The sequence below is a fragment of the Barbus barbus genome (genome assembly GCF_936440315.1).
Source record: "Barbus barbus genome assembly, chromosome: 39".
Lineage (NCBI taxonomy): Eukaryota > Metazoa > Chordata > Actinopteri > Cypriniformes > Cyprinidae > Barbus > Barbus barbus.
Genome location: NC_136717.1, coordinates 3,380,152 through 3,404,982, shown reverse-complemented (window position 1 = coordinate 3,404,982; position 24,831 = coordinate 3,380,152). Strand labels below are relative to the sequence as shown.

At 38.2% G+C, this 24,831-nt stretch overlaps 1 protein-coding gene across 1 annotated transcript; it reads left to right on the top strand.

Annotated features, from left to right (window-relative positions):
- The first annotated feature begins 2,174 nt into the window (after positions 1-2,174).
- LOC306858878 (uncharacterized protein) lies at positions 2,175-12,895 on the top strand. Its single transcript, XM_079399652.1, has 3 exons — positions 2,175-2,221; positions 2,679-2,731; positions 8,634-12,895. The coding sequence occupies exon 3, from the start codon at positions 8,695-8,697 to the stop codon at positions 10,462-10,464; it is 1,770 nt and encodes a 589-aa protein (XP_079255778.1). The 5' UTR covers positions 2,175-2,221; positions 2,679-2,731; positions 8,634-8,694; the 3' UTR covers positions 10,465-12,895.
- The last annotated feature ends 11,936 nt before the right edge of the window (positions 12,896-24,831 follow it).

The window sequence follows — 24,831 nt, the reverse complement described above, 5'->3', positions numbered from 1 at the left end:
CTCAAGGAGTTGGATGAGGGCAGGGGATTAGTGCGGAGCACATCCGTGAACTCCGCAAAACCGCTGATTTGTCTCTCCGCACCGCCAGGGAGACCGTCAAGGCGATCTTGGCAGCCCTGGTGGCGGCGGAGAGCCATCTTGGTTGACCCTGTCGGATTTATGGAAAACCGTTACAGGGCCTTCCTTCTGGACGCCCCACTTTGCCTTCTGGCCTTTTTTTGGTTCGGGAGGCAGGTGGCGGCGTTCCAGCGGTTTCTCCCTCGCCGTTCTCTAGCTCACGGGGCTGCTGGGCGAGAGCAGCCCCTGCCGCGTGCTGGCTCCTCATATAGGCAAGCTTGCCCCCGCGGGAACGGGTTGGGGCAGTAAGAAGGGTGCGCGGTCAAAGGCCTCCCAGCCAAGCAGGCGAAGAGGTCTTCGGCCAAGAAGCCCTGATGTGAGTGGGATCAGGGCTTATGAGGGTAGCCCCTGCTGGGGTAGGACGATTGCATCGTCGCCCCCCAGCGCCCTCAGGAGATTGTTCTGCCAACCCTGCCACCTATGGTGCTTCAGGGCGCAGCGGTCTCCAGCGAGCGCATATCTCAATCTCTTCCGCCCGGTATCGTAGCGGAGCTGAGATGCTCGCCACCCCTTCGGGGGTCTCTGGAGCAGCTCTGGCCCGTTCCCTGCCGGGGTTCCGCTTCAGGGCACCGAACTAGCCGCTCCGGGTTACACCAGAGGCCAGTCTCGAGAGACTGGTTCCCTTAGTAGACTATTTCGCAGCGTGGATACTGCTGCCAAATGTGTCTCGATGGGTCCTGCGCACTGTAGAGAGAAGCTACAGAATCCAGTTCGATTCTCGTCCGCCTCAATTCAGTGGGGTGAATTCCATGTTGTGGGCCCTGAGCAGGCTCTGGTAATGGAACAAGAGGTAGATACTCTCTTAAGGAAAGATGCCATCGAGGTGGGTCTTCCTTACGAAGAGGACTAACATATCTGTGTTAACTGATGTTCAGTTTGTGTGAAACAGATAGGAAAACGGATGTATGCATGTTCATAGTTCCAAGTCAATATAAGAATCATAAAAATCTCTAGTCACAGAGCCTCTCTGTGACAGTATCCCAAGACGATTTTTATGAATGGGTCATTGAATATTTGGCTCATTCAAAAACAGATTAATTCAGGAAAGAAACACTTCAGTGTTGCTCTGAGACGCACAACAGCTCTGCTCAGGCTTTGTTTCAAACTATTTCATTTGCAAAACAGGAAAAAAATACAAAATATGTCTATAATGTAACTCACTTATTCAACTTCCTGTCGGTTGAACTGCTGTATAAAATTAATGTAACATTTTCGATCACATGTGCTGATTCTTGTGTGATATTACATCATATAAAGATAAAAAAATATATAAAAAAAAACTCACAGGGATATTTTTCCTTTCCTTTTTTTAATTGTAGAGGCATTACTGCATTCCAATAGGCTTCATCATGCAATGAATGCTTTTGGAGTCTCAAGACGAGTTTTTGTTTGTTGTTTGCAAAGTCGCTGATATGATAGCTAGTGTGAATCAGAACGGGTGATTTTTTTCTGAATGGAATGCATCCCTTGTCTCCCTCTCTCAGTTCGTCCCTCGTCCTCACAGTCACACACAGTACAGCACAAAAACATTACTTCAGTGGAATGGAATCCTCTAATCAAGGAAATATCATACATTATTATGTTGTCTTCTTTTTAAAGAATGTCAGAAGTTGCGCTTTAAACTTTTTGTGTGAAAAATTACAAATATGTGCGTGAGCTTGCGTGCAGCTTGTTAATACTGCACTCTATTTGGCCAATCGTCATTATTTAGTTTATAAATTATTATACGTAGAGAATATTAATATTTAATTTGCACAGTAAGGTTTACATAATACACAGCATTATTAATCTAAAAGGGATAGTAAGGGGGGGTAGTGGTTTTACAGAGGGAATGCTTTTTGTCATTTTTTTTCAACAAGGGTAATGCCCCCACCCCCCCATTCGAGGCCTGTCTATTGGTCTGCCAAGAAACTTCTAAAATGCCAGTCAGCTTCTTATAAAGCCCTATAGTTACTGGAATGAAAAAAACAAAAACAAAACTGTCAAAGTATTTTTCCTCCCCTTTTTGGGGAGGAGCAGCATATAATATAAAATCCAATGCAGAGGGTTTTTGCAGCTACAGATGAAGAGCAGATTCAAGAGGAAACCAAAATAACAGATAACAGTAAGTATTTTTTGCCTTCACTTCACCTTAGATACTCAAAATATAAACTTTTCTTATATAAATTTAGGTCTTAGATTATATTCAGTATGGATGATGATCATCTTTGTTTTGGCTGTTATGCTTGCTGGTCCTTGTTGAATAAGAGATTTTAAGATTAAATTTAAAAAAGTATTATATTAACTGATGAATAAACACTGCATTTGCTACTTTGTAACACAAACAAATTGTTCTACTCTTGCAAGTAGTTTGACAAAGCCTTGATGTTAGAAGGTTCTGTATATATTTTCTTAGAATTGTTTAACCTTCTGAGTTGATCTTTTTTCTTGAGAGAAAATCTCTTACAGTTGCTGCAGATATAAAATTTCAATAATCTAGAACTCAGGATGAAGAAAACGAGTCGGAGCTTGAGGAATGACAGTTAAATTCTAATTTAACATTCTTTTTCATTATTTTTAAGACAAACAGTCATCGGCTGCAATCACCGAAAAAAAAAAACAGAGCACTGTCAAGGTGAGTACATTATCAGAACTACTAGAATGTGAATGTGTTTAAATATTAAATATATTTGAAATATATATTTAAAGTGGTTCATACTGAATTTTCTTTAAGTGTGATGAATGTCATTAAAGCCAAAGCAATAATATATATTTATATATAGTTATATTTTAACTCTGTAAAAACAAAAAAAACAAAAACACCTTTAAATATACCTTTTAATTTTTATATGACTTGTTCTCCAGTAAATATTACTAAAACGTGTTAAACATTCACAAAATAACTACTGTGTAGGATATTAAGACTGTACAGATTACTAAAACTAGTCTACTAGTTATTACTAGTGTTATTTCATTTGAGTTATTATAGTACTTCAACATACTACAAGGAAATGAAATAATATATATATATATATATGGGTGTTTGGCTTAGTGTTATGTTAAAATCATTGTACTCATACCTTTTGTTTTAATATTTTTAATTGTTTTTAGCTTTATTTTTTGTTTTAATTTAAATGTTTAGTTTTTAAATGTTGTTGTATGCATTTGTTATTTTTATTTAATTTCTTAAATGTGTATATATAGTATTTAGAGTTTTAACTTATAGTTTGTAAATAGTCCACTGAAGGCGAGCGTAGTGATGAACCCAAGTGCAGTTTATTTACAAAAGTGAAATCCAAACAATCCAAACAGACTTGACATAAAACAGGCTTGACATGAAACAGGCAAGACATGAAACAGGCTAGACTCACCAACAGCTGGTTACAACATCAATACACCACAAGAGCAAAGGCAAGGACAAAAGGGTCACATGACAAGAACAGACCAATGGGAAACAAGACACATGACCTGGACAACCAAACAGAACATAGGTGCGTTCGACTTCATGCAGCACTTAGCACACCGATCGGCGGCTGACTTGAAGCAGTGCATGCCGGTTAGAAATTTAGTCCGACTTGAACCGGCACCGACCACACGTCACTGTCACGTGTGGCATCAAAGTACCGCGATAGCGTTTCGAGAGCTGACTCAGCCGGCGCAATTTCTCCAGAGCGGCTGCGGGAGCGCTGATGACGACACAGCTGTTTCACGATTGGCCAAATTCACCACATGACAACAACGACGTGTGTTTCTAACGTCTTCAAATCCAATACAGCTCACAAATCTGTTTTAAGAGCAGTAAAAGCTTTTTTACTGTAGTCGCAGTGTTATATTGAGTCACGTTTATCATAAAACACTGATGAAAGCATACATACCCCCACTTTATTAGTATTTAAATAGTTTACGTTGAACTTTATTCTTGAGCAGATGGCACTGTATTAAGCAGTAAGTTATATAAAAAGTGTTTCTGTTGCCCATGAAAACGTTTCAGAAACGTCTGTGTATTTGACAAATTGCATTTTATTCACTTCATATTTGATAGAGTATGCAAACACCACGTGAGTGTCACTAACGGGATCAGAAAGTGTCCAGCTTGACACATCCGTTTTCAACTCTGCCCCTGACTGCAAGCGGCTACTCTCGTTGATCGCCGTCTGTAGCCGTGCTTCAAGTCAAACGCACCTCATGACACATTGAACATTTAATTCGATTCGAAGCAGTGCTGATCACTGTATGACATCACAGAATGATCCCTGTATGACATCAAGTACCGCAAGAGTGATAAAAGAGCAGATGGATCCTATGCATTCGAATCGCTCTCGTGGTGCTTTGATGTCATATAGTGATCATTCTGCGCAGCGCTGCTTCAAATCGAATGCACCTAATGGCATGAAGACATGAGGGCAAGGGAAGCATGACACAAACAGGAACTGTAACTAAACTTCAAAATAAAAGACAAAGAAACAAAACCAAAAACAGACCTTACATAGTTTTAGTTACTTTTTCTTATTTGTAAGTCGCTTTGGATAAAAGCGTCTGCTAAATGACTAAAAGTAAAGTAAAACAAATCTACTATATTTGGCAAAAATCACAATTGGGATTAATTATAGACCACATATTGTTTGTATGTTTAATTGAAATATACATCACTGTTCAAAATGTAATAATCACTGTGATTTTAAAGAAATTGAAATATAGCCCCCTGGTTGAGAAAATTAAAGAAATACTTAAATATTTTTAGTAAAAAAAAAAAAAGCAATGTTCTTCAAACTTTCTTAATTTCTTAATTAATAATGTTAATTTTAGTGATATTGCACAGGGCTGTACTCACCTCATTTCTATACTGTATTTATAAATGGAAGTGTAAGGTCCACACATTTGTCCCAAAGAAGGTATCCAACGGTGGCTGAAGGTTTCCTGCGTGTTTGGTCTTTTCAGTGCGCAAATGTCTTTAATTTAATTTAAACTCTAATCTGGCTCTATTTCATTATTTAATCTGACCTCATTTTATCATGACCTCGAATTTGGGTTTGTAAGGTTATTACATATAATATTAATACGTAATTTAAACAAATAGTTTAATTTAGCTCAAAGGGAATCATTTATGATTTTATAGGGATTTGAACAGAATCAGTGTTACGGCGATTCACTGAACGAGCCGTATGACAAACTCTGTACTGGATATTAAAATCCAAAATATAGTGAAAATACTATTAAATAGCACAGTAACGAAATCGACAGATTAAGGCATTAACTTGTGAGCAGAAAACACAAGATACTTCTCTTTTAAAATATAAATCAGATTTTATTTATATAAACCTAAGACATAAACTAATCTAACACATGAACACAAGCATTCACACGTTCACACGTTGCAGAAACAGAGAAAGTGAGGAAAGGATGAGTTTAAGAGAATGAAAATGTGAAATCCCAAGTTCACAGCAATATGTTCTATTGCATAGACCTGAACAACCATCAATCACTTATTTAAGCCTCGCTTTGAGTTTCTCAATGAGGCTAAAATTTATATTAAATACACCAATTAGAACCTGTTAGAATCTGGAGGTGTGTGTTGCTTGCTTCGCCTGCGTAACGGGGTTGTGTCCTCGTTGCAGACAGGGGGTTTCCCGAAGTGTCTGATTGTCTGGAAGTTCAGTAGTCTTTGAAGTGATGTCTCTTGGGCGTTGTCTGAGGATGCAGAGTTCTTTCTGGTTGAAGTTTGAAACGGGTCGGAGCTGGACTTACAAACTTACATTAGAACACAAAACTCCACGGAAAGAAAATAAACTAAAGTAAAAGAATAAAAATAAAATGATGTAACGAGACTAAGTTGTTTTCCTTCTCATTATGGCACATGAGGCCTGAGCATGCTCAAAGGGCAGCACGCACGCGGTGAGAGGGACGAGAGTCAGAGAGAGCGTAAAAGGGGTAAGAGCCAAGAGAGATGTAAGAGAGAGAATGGAGGATGTCCTGAGGTTTTAAACTCAGCTTCTGGACCGTCCTATCTGGACGCCTTGACCAATTAGACACTGTCCTTGCTTAGCTAGGGTGTGTTCTTCACATCATAAATCAGCCTGTTATCAGTCACATGGTCCGAATTTTACAAGCTTTGGCCAAGTATACCTTTTTGAACATGATTTCATAATAAGACTATGATGCCTTTGACAAAGAATTGATTGGAAGAAACATTCACATCATGGATTTTCGAGCTCATACATACTAAATATGCAATATTTATCTTTAAGGCTCGAGCTATTCAATAATGATTAAAAGCAAGACATACACAATGAGTGATTAAAACAAGGATATTAAAATCATATGTGGGGTTCTGCATAAAAATGTCCTTTTAGGATGATTTTATGTGCATATGAAAAATAAAGTATTTGTATAGTTCTAAGGAGAACGAAGGAATGTTGGTTTGGACGGTCTTTTATGTGTGGAGACACGCCCGAAAGAGTCTGTAGCTAATGATTTTCTATCACAGGTTCACGTGTGAACATCAGTCTTGATTACTTGCAACAAATTTGACAGTCTCCTTCTTGAATTGGAATTATCAATAAGTGTTAGTTTGTCTCAAGGTTGTAAGTTGTTTGGTGAAAGAGAGCTTGCTAGTTGGGATTTGCTTCAGCTAGTTGGAGCTAGGACTCCGGACAGATTTATGATATCCTGTTTCTTGGAGCCTCTCTTTCTGGAATCTCAGCTTCTCATGTTTCAGTGTTCTGATTCAGTCTCTGATATCCTACAGGTTGAAATGCAAATTGGTCGTTTGTCTATTTCTAATTAGTATTCTTCTGATATTTGATTATTCTAGTTAACTCCTGACTTTATATTTACTCATTCATTCGGGTGCTCATGTTGCTAACAAGGATACAACGTAATCTACTAGAGTCAATAATTACAGAGCAAAGCAGAATAAGGTCAAATGTAATAATTTATTATCAGTCAGGTAAATACTGTATGTGTTATGCCAATTACATAGCCAATTCAGAGAGATCAAATCATATCAATACAAAACAGTGAATTCTCAAAGATAAATCTATGAGTAAAAGATGCATACCTGACTTTATAGAAATACATAGTGTGAAGTATAGAGACACCACACTACGGGCTTCTGGCTACAGAATCACCCTGATCTTCTTGCAAGATTTCCTTAAGTACTCAGCCCAAGACCAACATCCTCCGAAATGGAGACAGGAACTAACAATTGGAATTTGTATTGATCGAGTTGACACCTTTTGGGACAAAAGATAATTTTTCATGAAAAGCATGGGAAGTGACCACCCTCTACAGTATGCAAAATATCTCTAAACTCTTAAGATCTGTATTACATTTTAGTTTACTTCTTGTAAGAATGAGACCATTGTACCAGATGCCCTGAGACAATTCAAATGATATCAGATAATGACTGTAAATATCACTTGCATTAATGTAGAACATTATATTCTACTATTGACCATTCTGAGTGAGTTGAGTGAAGGGAAGGATGGGTGAGGGGAAGGAAGGGGATGAAAAGGAACTGATGTGTATGTGAGAGAGGCGTTTCCCACATTTTCTCTCAGTGGTATGTGGAAACAGATGTCTGTATGTTAATGCACTGTGTGTGTGTGTGTGTGTGTGTGTGTGTGTGTTGTCCATCTTAGAAGTTCAAAGTGTCTGAGGTAGAGACCTGCGCCTGCCCGCTCCCGCAGAAATAATGTATATCTTATCTGGTCCCGCTCCCACATTCATGTTTTGTCCCACTCCCGCCCGCATAAAAGTAATCTATATAGATTTTTTTTCTGTACATCGAAGAAATTTACATTAAATGCTTCTGTAACATCGCCTAAACTCCACAACATCCCAGCATAAACGCTCCCAATAAAATATTAGTTATTTAGGCTAAGCATCAACATTCACAAACCACTGTTATTTTTAACAGAAAAGCAAGCATGGGCTGCTGCCAGCATGGTTAGGCATGGCAAAATGCGAGCAGCACTTCCATTATTATCAGTTGACATCTCAGTTCATCGCAATCTCATAAAGCTCTGTTATAACACAATGAATCTTTCACAATGTCTACACTTCGTGTATTAAAATGAGACGATTCGTGAGCACGCATTTTCAGCACTGAGTCACCTCTGATTGGCCAATACCTTCCAGAAATCAACAGCTGAGTCTGTGATTGGCTGCACTGCACAACCCTTTAAACACGTTATAAATAGAAACTCTGCCTAGCTTACGTATGTTAATCATTTTACTTTTAATATTAGTTGTTCCTTTTGCTTTTGTGCAACAGATAAATAACAATTTATATGTTTTAGACATTTTATGTTTAGATCATTTCTATTTTGCAGGAGTCCCGCGAATAATTTTATTCTCCTGCATCCCGCACACACACAAGTCTCTTCTCGCCCGCACCCGCACTCGCCCATCAAGAGTTGCCCCGCGCCGCACCCTGTTGCGTTGGGTCCTGTGGTACTCACGCGGGAGTGCAGGTCTCTAGTCTGAGGTTCTGTAATTCTTACAGAAGTACTAACAACTATTTATTTTTCCAACAGAGGTGGAAAGAGGTCAGAAAAAGACAAGACTCCAGTCCACAGTTAAATATAACCAGAAAACATGAGCAGAAAAACCATGAAAGACCACAGCAATGAAAGGGGCTTAAATGTTGCACAAATTATAAAGAACAAATGGAGTAGAAAAATAGAAGATGGAAACAATGAAAATCTACCAATGTTTGAACTCCAGCTGTATGAAACATGGCAGAACAGTGATGGATTCTGCAGAAGAAGGACATTTGGGAAAGAAAATAAAAAACTGAATAAGACCATTATGATGATTGGAGCCACAGGTGCAGGAAAAACCACTCTAATAAACAGCATGATCAACTATATTCTGGGAGTGCAATGGGAAGACGACTTCCGGTTTGTGCTAATAGATGAAGGGAAGCAGAAATCCCAGGCTGAAAGTCAGACATCAGAGATCACGGCATATCAGATTAATCACATGGATGGTTTCCAGGTTCCATATTCTCTGACTATTGTGGACACACCAGGCTTCGGAGACACCAGAGGAATTTCACATGACCAGAAAATCATAGCTCAGATTCGGGAGTTCTTTTCTGCCCGTGAGGGAATTGACTGCATTGATGCCGTGTGTTTTGTTGCACAGGCTTCACTTGCACGTCTGACACACACACAGAAATACATCTTTGACTCCATTCTTTCCATATTTGGGAAGGATATTGCTGAAAACATCATTATGATGGTCACTTTTGCAGATGGGAAAACACCTCCTGTTCTTGAGGCGATTAAAGTCTCTGAGGTCCCATGTTCTACCAATGAGTCTGGAGAACCCCTTCACTTCAAGTTTAACAACTCTGCTGTGTTTGCTACCAATAATAAATCTGCAGAGGATGAGGATTCTGATTGTGAAAACTTTGATCAAATGTTCTGGAAGTTGGGATTTTCTAGCATGAAAAGATTCTTCATATCTCTTAACAAGATGGAAACCAAGAGCCTGTCTCTGACACGGGAGGTCCTAAAGGAGCGGCAACAGCTAGAAGTGCTTGTGGAAGGCCTCCAGCCCCAAATCAATGCTGCTCTGACAAAACTGGATGAAATCAAGAAGACAAGAGCTGCTCTGGAGCAGCACAAAGCTGAAATGGATGCCAACAAGGATTTTGAATATGAATTAGTAGTAACTGTCCCAAAACAGATTGAAAACAAAACAGGCTACTTTTTGAGCAACTGCCAAATTTGTCACTTCACATGTCATGCTACATGCGATATTGCAAACGACAAAAATAGATATCGTTGTTGGGCCATGACAGATGGAAAGTGTAGAGTCTGTCCAGGAAAGTGTGTTTGGAATGTGCACTTTAATCAGAAATACAGATGGGAGTATGTCCAAGAAAACAGAAAGGAAACTTATCAGGATTTAAAAAAGCGATTTGAGGATGCACATGGAGAGGTCATGTCAAAAGAAAAGATCTTTAAAGAACTTGAAAATGAGCTTCAGGTTGTCCAGGAAATTGTGACTAGACTAATTGAAAAATCTCAAAAGTCCTTGGAGCGGCTGCAGGAAATAGCTCTCAAGCCCAATCCTCTTTCCACCCCTGACTACATTGATCTGATGATTGAGTCTGAGAAACAAGAACACAAGCCTGGATTTAAAGATCGCATTCAGTCTTTAATGGAAGTCAGGAAGAAAGCAGAAACCATCAGTAAGGTTTCCACAGGAGAAGCACTTCCAGAGGATTTGAAAGAATACAAACCTGAAATGAGAAAAGATGATTCCTTTAATGCAATGGCCCTGGTCAGAATGGGGTTACAGTTAGTTGAAGAAACAACAACTAAGCTTAAAAACACTTTCATACATCAAAAATAATAATAAAAAAAATGTCTTAATTCTGTGCATGATGTACAACATACCTGTATTTCAACAGCTCGTTAAATGAAAAGAGAGAAAATCATATATCCAAACCTGATATGTTGTATTAAATGAATTAAACATGTTATGCATGATACAAGAGATCAGATTACATGAGATAATTGTGTAATTTTACTTTCATTGATTCCAGTCATTCATTCTGAATGAACAACAAAATAATCATGCAATTAGTGTTAAACATTCTGTGTGTGTATATATACCGTATATGTTGTTGTATCCAAATTTCAAGTGTATAAGAATGTCAAAGGTTGTTTTGATGATTTATTTCTTATTGGTCATGTTTTCTCCTTTGTTCAGAATGTAATACTTTCTTATCGATTCTTCTTTCTTTTCGTTAAGGTTATATGCTAATTACATAAGGGATTGTTATTACTGGGGTTTTTCTTTAAGGGCTTGTTTTTGCACCACTTATTTTGACTGATATGTCATTTGTACCATCTTTCCTGGTGTTATGACCCCAGTGTGGATCATATTGTGTGGGTTTGGTTGTCCTTTGTTATTTGTTTTGTAGGTTGGAGTTGGAGTGAGTGACGTCATGATGACTGATGGTTTACACCTGTGCTAGAGCTGATGCCGGCAAACAAAAGCAGCTCCCTTCAGTTGTGACGTGGTGCTTTCCCCTAGTGCCATTTTGTTGTTGTCTTAGTTGTTGTTTAGTTCTATTTCTCTCACGCTCCACTTCTAACTTTACACGCTCCTGTTCAAGCTGTAAGAGCAATAACTTTTCTTGCTGTTCAAAAGTTAAAAGGCCAACTGGTGGTTTAATTTGACTAGCAGTAGCTGTATCAGACAATCAATATTCAATCAATATAGCTTGTTCTATCAAGTTTGTTTTAATTGTTTCCCTAATTGTACTCTCTTTTAATCTCTTATCTTCAAGTTCAATTTCATAATGATCCGCAATTTTAAACAACTGATCTTTTGTAAGCGACTCAAGTAACACTTCAGAGGGAGAAATAATAAAATCTTCTACGAGATTAGACATACTTCCTTTAAAATATACGTTACAATTAATATAGTGATTCACAAACCTCACGTGGTAGGAATAAAAAGTTCCCTTTCCCTATCTATAGGAAAAAACAACTAACTAACTCACCCTTAATCTTCGTGTGGTTACTGGCGAGGGGTATTTAAGCACCAACTCCCGCTGGTACAAGAAAAGCAACCAGCACGCTGGCGACTATCTCATACCACGGCCATGCTCCCGAGACAACTGCTCTACTCACGGTCGCCACACAAAAATAACAAAAAATTACATTACCTACTTGTTCCAAAAGGGACCAAGCAGCTACACCTAACAAGGGAACATCAACAATATTCTCACCACGATATGATTTGCAAAATCACTTACCTCTTAGAAACAACATAGAACAGCTAACTGATGATACAGCAACAAATGTCCTCAAAACAAATAAATTCAACGCGCATTTCCTTCCAAACGACGAATAAGACCTCCCAAACAATAGCGTTTAACCAAACAACATTCTTCCGGTTTTACGTTCAGTTAATGAACGTGCCAAGTTCATTACAAAATAACCGAACGCAACAAAAACGCTTCCAAATCATGTCGACAAAAACAGGAATTTTCAAAAGTTAGCAAACGAGCGGACGAGCCCCCATTTGTCACGGCCGGCTTTTGTTTGGACATCTGCCTCAAAAGCAACCTGACAGATGTCCAAACAAAAGCAGCTCCCTTCAGTTGTGACGTGGTGCTTTCCCCTAGTGCCATTTTGTTGTTGTCTTAGTTGTTGTTTAGTTCTCGTTTTTGGTCTGTTCTCTTACTTTATTATTTTTACTTTAATAAATGTTATTCCTTTTTGCATATTACTTCAACGTGTCATCTCCTTCTTTGTCGCGGCTTGCGAGCCGGCCGTGACACCTGGCTACATAATTGTAGATCTCACATCATTTATGTAGATGATGTTCTATTTGATTAGATCCATGTTTTCTTAGAATCTACTGCACTGAATGTACTGTGGTTACATCACTGTAAGAGCTAAACAAACAAGTCTGCAGAGACTAGATTTGCTTATTTTGCTAAAGTGTGTAAAAACCGAAATTGTCCATCTTTTTAATAATGGGAAATACCCTACTCCTACTTCCTATTCCTAACAGTTTCATTTTCTGCTCTTGCTACTCGGGGGATTCCTATATTCCTTTCCTGCTCATATAAGATAGCCTACTATATAACTCAGATGATTAGATGATACTAAGATAAAGGCTCAGATTATAGTTCTACTTCTTTCATTTGATTTTTATTAATTATAATCATTGTATTATGATATATTCTTTACCTTTGATTATTAAAATTTGGCTGCATTTTTTTTCTGGAGTCTCATACTTCAATTAAATAAAATCCTCTTTCGTCATCACTGTCTTGACTGCCTGGATTTCACCCACTCATATATAGATAGTAAATATAATATTAATAAAGACTGTTTTAAAATATACATATATTAAAGATTTTATTATTTATTTCAGGAAATCTGAAAACCTCAACAGTACAGTTGTGACAAGCAGCGGCGTCATGCCCATTCAAACAGATTTTTGAGCCGAGTGGATTTGAATGCATCTTTCAAAAGACAAAAAACAGCCGAATAATATATATTTTTTTATATTTGTTACAATCACACCGGTGTGATTAGAACGTTCAGTGTGGCACGTCCCTGCTGAAAAAACAATAGACAGCATCACAAGATTTGTAATGGTTTTACTGGTTATAATGGGACTTATATTGGTTTTAATGGAAACTGTAATGGACCCTGTGGGTCTCTGCTGGTAATTCAAACTCAGTTCCTGGAGGGCCGCAGCCCTGCAGAGTTTAGTTCCATGTCTTATGATTATGATGTAATGGCTGCATCCTTTTGGAGGTATAGAGAAAGCACAGGATGTTCTAGAACAGGGGTGTCCAAACTATGGCCCGCGAGGGATTTAAAAAAAAAAATGATATGAATCTGCAGAGGTGGGCAAACTATGGGCAAAACTGGCACAATTGTAAATAAGTTACATGTTTTAAAAATGTGAAAGTGTTTATTTGTTTTGAAAAATGCCTTGTATTGGAACTGTTTTAAAAATGATTAAAAGACAGTATCAAAACAAATGCGTGTCATCCTCCTGCTCACGGATGCTGTAAATTTGTGGGAAAAACATGGAAATAATTTGTCGTTTTATCTTGCAAAGATATGATTTCTTCTTCTGTTTTCCACACACATTATGAAAATGGATATAGTACTGTTTTTCTGGATTATAAATTGCGTTTTTTCATCTGAAATGTGCTGTGATTTCCAAGGCGACTTATATAAAGCAATCAAGGTCAAGCGCAAAGCGCGCGCATCAGGATTGGTGACGAATGAGAAAAGGCAAGTGAGTTTGTTTTGAGTTTGTATTGTGCATTTTCCAGGAACCACGCCGCTCGTTTCAGTTTCGCTTTAAATATTTAGGCTGGGCGATTATAATATATATTTATGGTGAATGCCACTATAATTTGTGTTTGTTTCTTACTTATATTTTCGTTCTTTTTTCTATTCTGAACACTGCTAAATTTACAGGATTTTTTTGTGGAGTGAAGGGAATAGAAATACATGTTTCTAATGTTTGTAAACGTTTAGTTTATTTTACATTATTTCTGAATGAAATGATGCAATCGACTTGTATACCAGCACTTATCTGTGTGTCATAAAGTGCTCATAAAAATAGGTAGAGATGGTACAAGAATAGAACTGCCATGTATGTACAAGTATACATAGTACAGTAGTAAGTGAGTGTCCATTTAGAATAAAAAAAAAATCAAAGCTTAATTTGTCATAAACATATTATGCGGCCCCTCACTTAATGTGGAAAAGGGAAAAAAGTTTGCCCACCCCTGTTCTTGAATCTTACAAATAGCATTCTTAACAAACAAAAAAGAGATTACCTTAGATAAAGTTTGACACACATAGAGTACCAGACAAAAGTGAGGACACATTACAGTTTTTAATGTTTTTTAAAGAAGTCTCTTATGCTCATCAAGCCACACATTTATTTGATCAAAATACAGAAAAAACAGTAATATTTTTAACAAAAAAAACCCAGCATTTATTTAGAAATATTTTGAAACGATACAAAAGTTTGCAATTGAATGGGTCAGTATTATTTATTTTTTAAAGTAATTAATACTTTTATTCATAAGGATGCGTTAAATTGATGCTGAAAAAAATCAGCATCAACAAAATTCATCTTTGCAATGCAGAGGAAACACAGAAGCTGCATCTGAAATGGCTCTAGATGTATTTACACACTGTTTAATGCAGAGGGACATGGAGTACTTTAACCTGGAGTTGCAAATGCATAAACAATTTTTTATATATTTTGAACATAAAATGTTGAATGATGCTGATATTTGAAATAATTTTTTAAAAATTAGAAGATACTTTATATGTGAAATTAAAACGCCAGTAGGTGGCAGCAAGTCACTGTTAATTGCGATTGAACCGAATCATCTAGAATCAGTCTAGAACCATCCCTGACTGTACGTGCAAATTCAAAGCGTCACATTTGAGCGTCAATGGCGCTCTCGCTCTTTTAAACTCGTAATAAACCGGTGAATGATGAGTTCAGAAATGATGCTGATCGACAGAACAAATTTAGAAAACATTGGAATACATTAGGACTTGTACTTCTTTGCGTGCCTATTTAGCCTTTCGCTTCAGCACCTGAAGGATGCGCTTGTTACGGCATGTCCTGCAATGAATCATGAATGTGATTTTATAATAATTAGTAGCCTTATCAAGTAACCTATTTAGTTTATTTAATTTGAATATTTGAATGACATTAGATCTCTTTTTAATTCTAAGAAATTAAGTCAACATATATGTAAGCTTCCTCTCCTTTTAGCCTAACTTCTTGGCTATTCTCAAACTTTTACATTTCCTATTTATGCTATCTACACCCTTAAAGCTATAATTCATTATTAAAATCAGGGATTCTTATGTATTCTTAGCTATATGTGGAATTCAAAAACTGATTGGCAAGATGGACTGAAAAGCAGATAATTATTCTTGAACTAATATGACAGGACACAAATTAAACTTCCCAGTTCTGTTAAATTAAATAAATAAATGTTAAATTTGTTGTCAATTTGTTGAGGAGGCGCAGCTAAAGCCCAGTTCAGACTACATGATTTTTTTTTTTTTTTGTCAGTTACGACAGTCATTGTGTCAAATTATGTGATTTTGACTCCTCAAATCCAGTCATGTCTTGAACAAGAAACATGTCAGACTACACATTCCTACCCGACCGCTTGTCGTCTTTAATGATGTGTGTTCTGTCATCGATACAGCGGGACTTGCCATGAGCTAGCAAACATCATATTTTGCTCTGTCGTGTCATCAGAAAAGCCCAAAAAGAAAGAAAACCTGACAGTGGACAGAGATCTGGATTTCGTGAAGAGGACAGTTTAGTCTATCAAAGAGGACTAAGGTAAAATAGTGTTTATTTAACCTTTTTTTTACTCTGATGCAGTAAGCCCTTTGAGGAAACATCATGAATGCAGGGGTTTTATTGCCGTATCACCATTAACATTTCCTCCATTGTAAATTTCCACTTAGCAGGACCGATACCATTGTCTTCTCTTTCATTTCGGCTTGTTTGAAAGCATGTACGAAGGCGCTTCTGTACTCTAATTGCCCAGTGTCACAGATGTGATGGAACTCGTTGTGCATAATGGAAAAAAATTAAACGTACTAGTCTAGTCCTGAGGGGGTGTAGCTTCTCTGGAAGGAGTTCAGCCAGGCAGAAGTGGATCTATTTGCATTGCAGGAACGACACACTGTCCACTCTGGTTTTCCCTCACGCATCCAGCTCCATTTGGTGCAGATGAGGCCGAGGCTTCGTCTGTACACTTTTCCCCCAATCGCTCTGCTCCTGGATGTTCTGGAGAGAGTACACTGTGACGGGGTCCATCTTCTGCTAGTAGCCCAGTTGTTGCCTGCCAAAGTATGGTTCTCAGAACTTGGTTCCCTTCTCGACGGTTCTCCCTTGGAGATTCCATTCAGGAGGGACCTCCTCTCTCAGCCCCACTGCCCTGAATTATATATGCTGTGGGTGTAGCCCCCGAAGGGGCACAGCTCTTAGCATCTGGTCTCTTAACCGAGGTTGTTGAGAACATACTACCGTCCCGAGCTCCCCCCATGAGGAAATAGTATGTCCTGAAGTGGAAACTTTTTACTTCTTGGTGTGGACAGCGACTGCAGGGCCCAGTTGGTGCAGTTGTGAAGTTTCTGCAGGAGTGTTTCTCTGCAGCGTTATCTCCCTCCACTCTGAAGGTGTACATGGAGGCCTTAGCTGCTTGCCATGCCCCTTTGGGTGGTCAGTCATTGGGAAGAGAGCCATTGGTATCATGTTTCCTTCGTAGTGCTTTGAGGCCAGGAGACGTATGGTGGCTTCTAAAGCTTTTTATCAGGGATTTCCCTGCATGATGTGTGTGATGCAGCAGGCTGGTCCTTTCCGCTCACATTTGATAGATTTTACAATCTAGATTTGGGTACCACTCCAGACTCTCAGGTGCTTCTGTCTTAGCTGTGCTCACCATGATTCACACAAGACACACATTTGTCAGTATGATGGAGTGGGTATTGCTGTTCTCAAAGCGTTTCTGATGCAGCTTGAGTTCCCTGAAGGGAAACATCTATAGGTTACGTATGTAACCATGGTTCCCCGAGGGGAAAGAGACAGTACATTTCCCTGCCATACTTCCTGCATCCTTGTGAGCAGCTTCCTTCGACCTATCAGAAGCTAACGCTGCTTGTTTTGGATGCACTTTTAAGCTTCCTGGTCTCTACATCATCCCGCCCATGACATCTCACCATTCCATTGGACTGATTTCACACATGCTTAAGGATATGGTCATGCAGAGGCGTTCCCAAAGTGTTTCTGACGAAGAGTCTTTGTCCATCCAGGAAACCATGGTTTCATTTGTAACCTAGAAATGTTCCATTTATACAGGGGAGGCTTGATAATGTTTATGGGGCGCAATCTAACTTGTGTTAGTTAGCATTATTTTTCACATAATTCTACACCGCTCTGTCCCTTGATTTCCACACTCCAATGATTTCCTGCTTTTATGAAGCCCCTCCCTCAGAAATATGCAATGAGCTCAGATTGGTTAGCTGCCCCAGCTCCGGTGTTGTGTTGTAAACAATGGTGTCATCAATATTGCTTAACATTTTGAGCCTGAATGAGAGCCAGAGAATATCAGTGAAGAGGACAGTGCTGAAGCTGTGCATGCACGGCTCTTACAGGGCGTTTTAGAATGTTATGTTTTTGTTTGTTTGTTGTTGTGTCATACTTTGCTACGCTGTTATTTGTAAATGCTACTGCTCATGTTAACTTTTAATATATGGTTTTATCCTGACTAAAGCTTTAACAGTCATTCCTTTGTAGCTTTAAGTCATTCCAGACGGGGAGAAGTTCTCTCCTCAAATCTACCATTGTTTTATGGATCTCGTGAGAAGATTGCAGAGCAGGACAGGCAACCGGCCGAGACACTTGGGCGCTATGTTGATCATTAATTAAGTTTACGGCCGCAGATAGCTGAGGGAAGACTCTTTAGATTCTTCTTAGAATCAATTGATTCAATAGCCTATCTGTGTCTGTTTGACAGGAATCCTACAACGTAATGCCCGGATTACCTGCTACATTTGTTGAAGACACTGCAGGGGTGGGCGATATGACCAAAATCTTATATCATGATATGACTAATTTTATATCACGATAACGATATATATCATGATATAGTAATTTTTTTCTTTTAAAAAAGTTTTTTATGATATTAAAATCTTTGATAGCATTGAATTTTACTAAACTTGTCACCAATGTCAATTTCAAACTAATACAAGCCTAAAAAGAGACAAAAAAATCCCTCAAGCTAACTGAAGATAAATAAACAGTAATGAAATAAGGATAAGAAACCAATTGCAAGCAATAGGACAGAAAACTACAATAAGAAATGCTACATACATGGTGTAAATTAATTCGTTTTCACTGTGTTAATTATATCTATCTATCAATCGATAGATAGAATTAACACGTGTATTAAGTATGGATTTTATACATATATAAATATATCATTAATATATATTTTTTTATTTCTTCTAATTAAAGTTAAAGTGATTTAGTCAAGAGCATTGAGAAATTTTCTCTCACTGTTTGATTAATATAAATAGCAGACAGGACGAATATTGGACAGCTTCCCCTTTAAGACCGAAGTCAGGATCCAATATAATGTTACATATGCTTTTTCTTGTTCAGCTGTTTACTCTCTCTTAAGACCTAAATCACTGTGTTTATGAGGATACTGTGACGAGCGTCCCGATTACCTATCAGCGTTGTCCTGGAAACGGACAAGGAACACCTGCGCTCGCTCATTAAGGAGGAGGCGAGCGCACCTGTCCCCAATCTGGCCGCAGCCAGATAAGCTGCGTGAGCCCCGCACACGGAGAGTCTCTTCTCCAAACAGAACACTGACTAACAGACTGTGTGCCTCATCTCTTTTGCAGAAACCAGCCCATGATCGACCCCGCCAAAGCCAGAGCCGGTCCTTCACGCCACGTTCACGCACCAGAGAGCACGCCAGTCACCGCCGCGCCTCACTACACCCTCTTCACGCTTCTACTAAATAAAATCCACCCTCCGGGGTACTTACTCGAGCTCTCCTTGTTGCGTGTTCCTTCCACCCCGTTACAATACTTACAAAGATGGGGATTCTGACACATATAAGTGTGTTTATGTAATCGTTCAAAGCCAATAAAGCGGCAAAAACAAAAAAGTGCGTACCTCTGACACAAACGGCGCATGCATATAGCTCTGTTTGTGTTTCAATGGCTTAAAATTGGTTGTTTTAAAACTGCAGTGCTTAAAAGCACGTGTCCATGCTACAGATGTAGTCCCTCGTTTAGAAACGAGCTCCTCGTGTTGGCCTGGGGGGTCGTTCTCCACCTGGTTCTGTCTCCCCTTCACGCCCCATGGTGGCATGTAAAGATTGCAATCATCCAAATTATGAAAAATTATTACTGTAAACAATGTATTTTGTGACACCACAAAATAAACAATATGAAACGATAGACTTTTTATTTCGTCCATCCGATATATATCATCATATCTCACAGCCCTGCATGGGATACTGCTTCCCACAACGCAACGCGCTCCATGTGATGTTTCATCTTCAAATGCATGAGTGATCTGGAAGCGAGGAATAGTAAAAGCGTCAGAGTGTATGTTAATAGAGAATCTCACCTGAAAACCCGATAACATCATTCAATAACACTTTTTTGGGAGAAGCGATCAGTCAGCAGAGCAGGCGGGAGCGTGCGAGTGTTTAATTAATACTTTGTTTCTGCATCTGTTGTTTAAATTGTAACTTGCTGCTAAGAAGGTTTATTTCATTCTCTACCTATTTCTACTACTATTTTTCCATTGTAATTTGTATATTTGATTGCACTTGATTTGTAATTAGAGTAATAGCCGTTTTTTGTCATTTATATTGCTCCGTTCTTGCACTTACAGTGTAAGTGTGAACTTTAGAACAATCAGTAATCAGTTCTCAGCTCCACACACACACACAAACTCAAACCAACCACATCCACACCTAAAACTTCCCCCCTCTCTTTCTGTCACTGAGGCAGAAGTAAAAACTTCTCCTCTCTAGCCATCCTACAACATGTCCACTAGACCCAATCCCCTCCCACCTTCTCCAAGAAATCTCCCCTACACTTTTACCAGCACTCACATACATCATCAACACATCTCTTCTCACAAACACTTTCCCCACTGCATTCAAGCAGGCTTGGGTAACCCCACTGCTCAAAAAACCTACATTAAACACTTCACTTACAGATAGCTACAGACCTGTCTCTCTCCTTCCTTTCATAGCAAAAACACTCGAACGAGTTGTTTTTAACCAGGTATCATTATTTCTTACACAGAACAACCAACTGGATCCTAACCAGTCAGGTTTCTGGAGTGGCCATTCAACTGAGACTGCTGTAATGCATTTAAGCCTTATTATTTTAATTCAAGCTATTATTTCAGCTTTTAGGGAATCAATTATTAAGATTCGATATTGATTTGATTGATTGATATTAATCAAAACGTCTAATTTATACTTTATCAACGATCGTCCAGCGAGCGTTAAAATCAGTATATCTTAACCATTCTGTTTATTTCGTGGCCACAATAATAATACAGAATTGTTTGGGTAAATTTATCAGCTCAGGTAGCGGCTCTGGGCAAAGTTTTGGCATGAATATTACACAACAGAAGACAGAAGCTTTCTTTATAAATGAATCAAAGTTTATTTGATAACTGTTACTCTACAATACAACTAAGCTAAAACAAAACACACACATATGGGCAATGAATTACTGCGGTTTGAAGAAAGTTTAAGTAGGCTATAGCACTATTTCCTATTTCGAAAGGTCTACCAGGGGCAGATTACGAGCAGAGAACTTTACTATCTTTACTAGGATAGGGTCGCATGAATCAACTGAACCAAATGCAAAACTAAGATCAAGCATCATCAAAATAGCAGACTTACCGGAGTCCACAGCAAGGAGTTGATCGTTTGACACCTTAAGCAGTGCAGACTCGGTGCTATGATGAGCTCTAAAACCAGACTGAAATTGATCTAAAATATTGTTTTGTGAGACAAATAATGATAACTGATTAAAAACAATTTTCTCTAAAAATTTTTGACAAGAATGGCAGCTTAGAAATGGGGTGAAAAGTTTTAAGATTTATGGTTATGTCTAAATTTGGCTTCTTAAGAAGATGCGTGAGCACTGCTTGTTTGAGGCATATAGGAACACGACCACTGTTTAGTGGTCTGTTAATAATAGCCAATACACTAGGGCTAATAGTCTCCAGGACCTCTCTAAAGAGCCGGGTGGGGAGAACATCAACAGGAGAAGTAGTAGGCTTGATCTTGTGAACTATATCGCCAAGCTCAGACAGGGATATTGGTTCAAACCTTTCAAAGAAAACGTGATAAGTAAGTGATTCAGAGGGGTCATGACTGCACATTGTAACACTAGACAGTGTAGCCCTAAAAGCAGTGGCGTACCGTGGGGTTTCAGTTAGGGCCTTCAGTAAGCTGTAAACTACATGCACACATCTTACACATCTCTGTTACAGATAACGCAGCTATATGCATAATGCACATATTATGCCGCACACAGGCTCTCAACAACAATGACGGCTGATCGACTATTTCAACAGTAGGCTAGATTAGTGTGGGTTAAATGCAGAGTTCATTTCCCTACATGGATCAGTAAAAGTAATCCGCCAATACACGGGTCTCTATGCACATTCACGTCACTCTAAAACGACGAAGTGCCCAAAGCAGCAAAACTGTACAAATGCTGGACATCCACAGACTACACCACAGTAATATCAACACACCACCTACACCTCCATAACAATGTGCATGAGACAATACTCCTCAAATAATAAAGCATTCACCTGTCACATGTAAATAAAATCCATGGGTCTATCATTCCATGTCCCTTTACTCATATTAAAAAGTAAACATGGTCAACAAAATAACTTGTGCTCGGTGCTAGCTGTTAGCCACTGATAGCACTTATAGTTGCAATCTTTGAAATGGCGCATAAAAACTTTGCTGGCCTTTGTTAGCGAATTCGGTTTGGGTGTAGGTCTTCCTTTCTCAGTTATTCTCTTTTGTCTGCAAAAGAGCGCCTTGAAAAAGGCGTTTTTAGTATATCGGCAACAAGATCTGGTGTAAGCGCCGATAACTGCAGCTGTCATTTTCTTTTCGTTGAGTTTCACTTTCGTACCTTGGAAATCCCTGATTAAAGGGGCGGTCTAACGCTGGGGGTAGCACTGGGCACGTAGCTACAGTAGACCTAGAGGACGGGCTGTGATTGAACGTCAAAATTTGATTGGCTGATGATTCTGTCACTAATGCTCTTAAAAAATCAGATGTGACGTCTTTCAACAAAAGGGTAGCACTATCTGTAGTGATGGCCGCAGACTTTTTTCTTTTTTATGTAGGATATTCCAGTTCAACCTCAAGTAAACTAATCACGGGCAATTTTGTGGACATTACACAAATGAAAATGATACCTAAATAATCAAAAACATTTTTCACATAATTAAATTTTTTATAGGGCCAGCAGAGAAGGCCCTGCTTCCCCTGACGGCCCACCAAAAGAATGTAGGAATGCTGCACAGGTCTCAGGAGTACTGTCCAGGCCAGAAACGTTAGCAGGAGAGAAAACTGTATTTAAGGTATCAAACTAAATTTTTGATATTAAGTTTTTGCATTTTTTACAGAATGACGGTAAGCAGAAAGAGTATTTTTCAAAATTTCATAAGACACTTGCAGTTTGTCTTTCTTCCATTTGCGCTCAGCTTTCCTACATTCATGTCTGAGAACACGTATATTACTATTTAGCCAAGGTTCTGACATTCGTTTGGGTTTTAAGACTTTGAAAGGAGCGACAGAATCTAAAACACAAGAGCAGGCATTATTGAAAAACGTTATCATCTCTGATCACGTAATCAAACATATTGTCTGAAATTAACGGTTGAAGCCTGAATTAAATTTCCCTCTAATATTTGATCTGTTTGGGGAGTTATTTGCTTATACTTGATTTCAGTTTCATTCATTTATTGATAAGCACTAGCACAACGGTCTTCACAGAGTCTAAAAGTTGTCGCCTCATATCATTATTGCACACAGAATATGTTCTGTTTGTGTTAATGCAGTAATATGATGTGCACAAATAACAGACAAAAGGTGTGTGGAACGTAGGCTAATTAATTAATTTCTGTGTTATTAACTGTCAGACCTCTATTGTACTTGTCAGTTTATTTGGTACACCTAGAAAAATCTAACATAATCTCGCTTTGTAGGTTGGTATTTAGTCTTTTCATTACGTGCTTATGAGTTAAGAGGTTATACTGTATATATAAATGTAAGGAAAATGTAATATGTTCTTCCAGCCTTAGGGGGGGAGTTGTGTTTTATTGTTGTGTGTGCCTCCATCTCAAGGGTGGAGCTGTTGTTCAGTCACAGTTCTGTTTCCTATGGGAAGGTAAGGGAGGTTTTTTTATTTATTATTGCTTAAACATACAAAAACACCAATTAACAACAGTCAGAAAATTCTTAATACAATTCCAAAAAGTCCAAATAGCAGCATAACAAAAATACAGATAAACCACGAAAGAAAAAAACAAAAACACAGTAATATAATACAAGGTGCTTAATCATCAAAAGACACCTTCAAAAGGCCACATAGTTTAAGGGCTTTTTCAGAACGCATGATCTTCAAGGATTTGAAGAAGATCATTAAATCCCATTAAAGTGGGAGGGTTATTAAAGAATCTACATTTATGAATGAAGTAATTGGCCAAAATCAAAATATTATTAACCAAAAATTCAACATCACAATTCCGACAAAAGGACAAATATTTCAGTTTTAAAATCAAAGTCAGGTATTGCATACTTCAAGCTTAACCAAGCATAGAGATCATCCCATAATTTTTTTGAGAATTTGCATAAATAAAACAAATGTTCCAATGACTCTATGTCTGCTTCACAAAAAGTGCATTCATTACAATCCAAATTGAATCTGTGTTTGAGGAACTCATTACAGGGATAGATATAATTAATAATAATAATTTTAATCTGAACTTCTTTTGCCTTTGGTAGAAGTGGAAAAGAGAGAAATCTTGTTCTAATACGAACCACTTTATCTTCAGGATAATCAAAAACAAGAGGTCTCTTCTTTACTTTTGAAGGGAAAATCGGTGTATTTACTAATGTTCTTAAAACCCTATTATTACAGCTCTGATTAGATTGATTAGATTGACTGATTAGATATTAGATTGCCTAATCTTGGTATCACAGGTGAATAACACAATGCACCTTTAATCAACTGAACCAAACCATCAGGAACAGCTTTCAACAAAGACACATATAATTCCTGAGTACAAATAATATTGTATTTTTCACGAAAATCATCATAGCCAAGGAAATTTCCTTTCCCATCCATAATGTGAACAATGGACCAGACACCTTTGTCCATCCAGTCCTGAAAAAACACAGATTTCCTCTTTACAAGGATACACTTATTATTCCACAAAAAGCAACTATGCGGTGAAAAGTTGTGTTTGTATATTAATTTTCAATATAATAATACCTGACTATGGAAAGATGATAATTTAATACTTAATTTTAATGGCTCAAAATCACACCTTAAAAGGAAATCAATGCCCCAAAAGAATAAACAATTTTAGAGGAAAAGC

What these genes read in the sequence shown, in the direction of transcription:
- LOC306858878 (XM_079399652.1), top strand. Translation starts at nt 8,695, where the DNA reads ATGAGCAGAAAAACCATGAAAGACCACAGCAATGAAAGGGGCTTAAAT.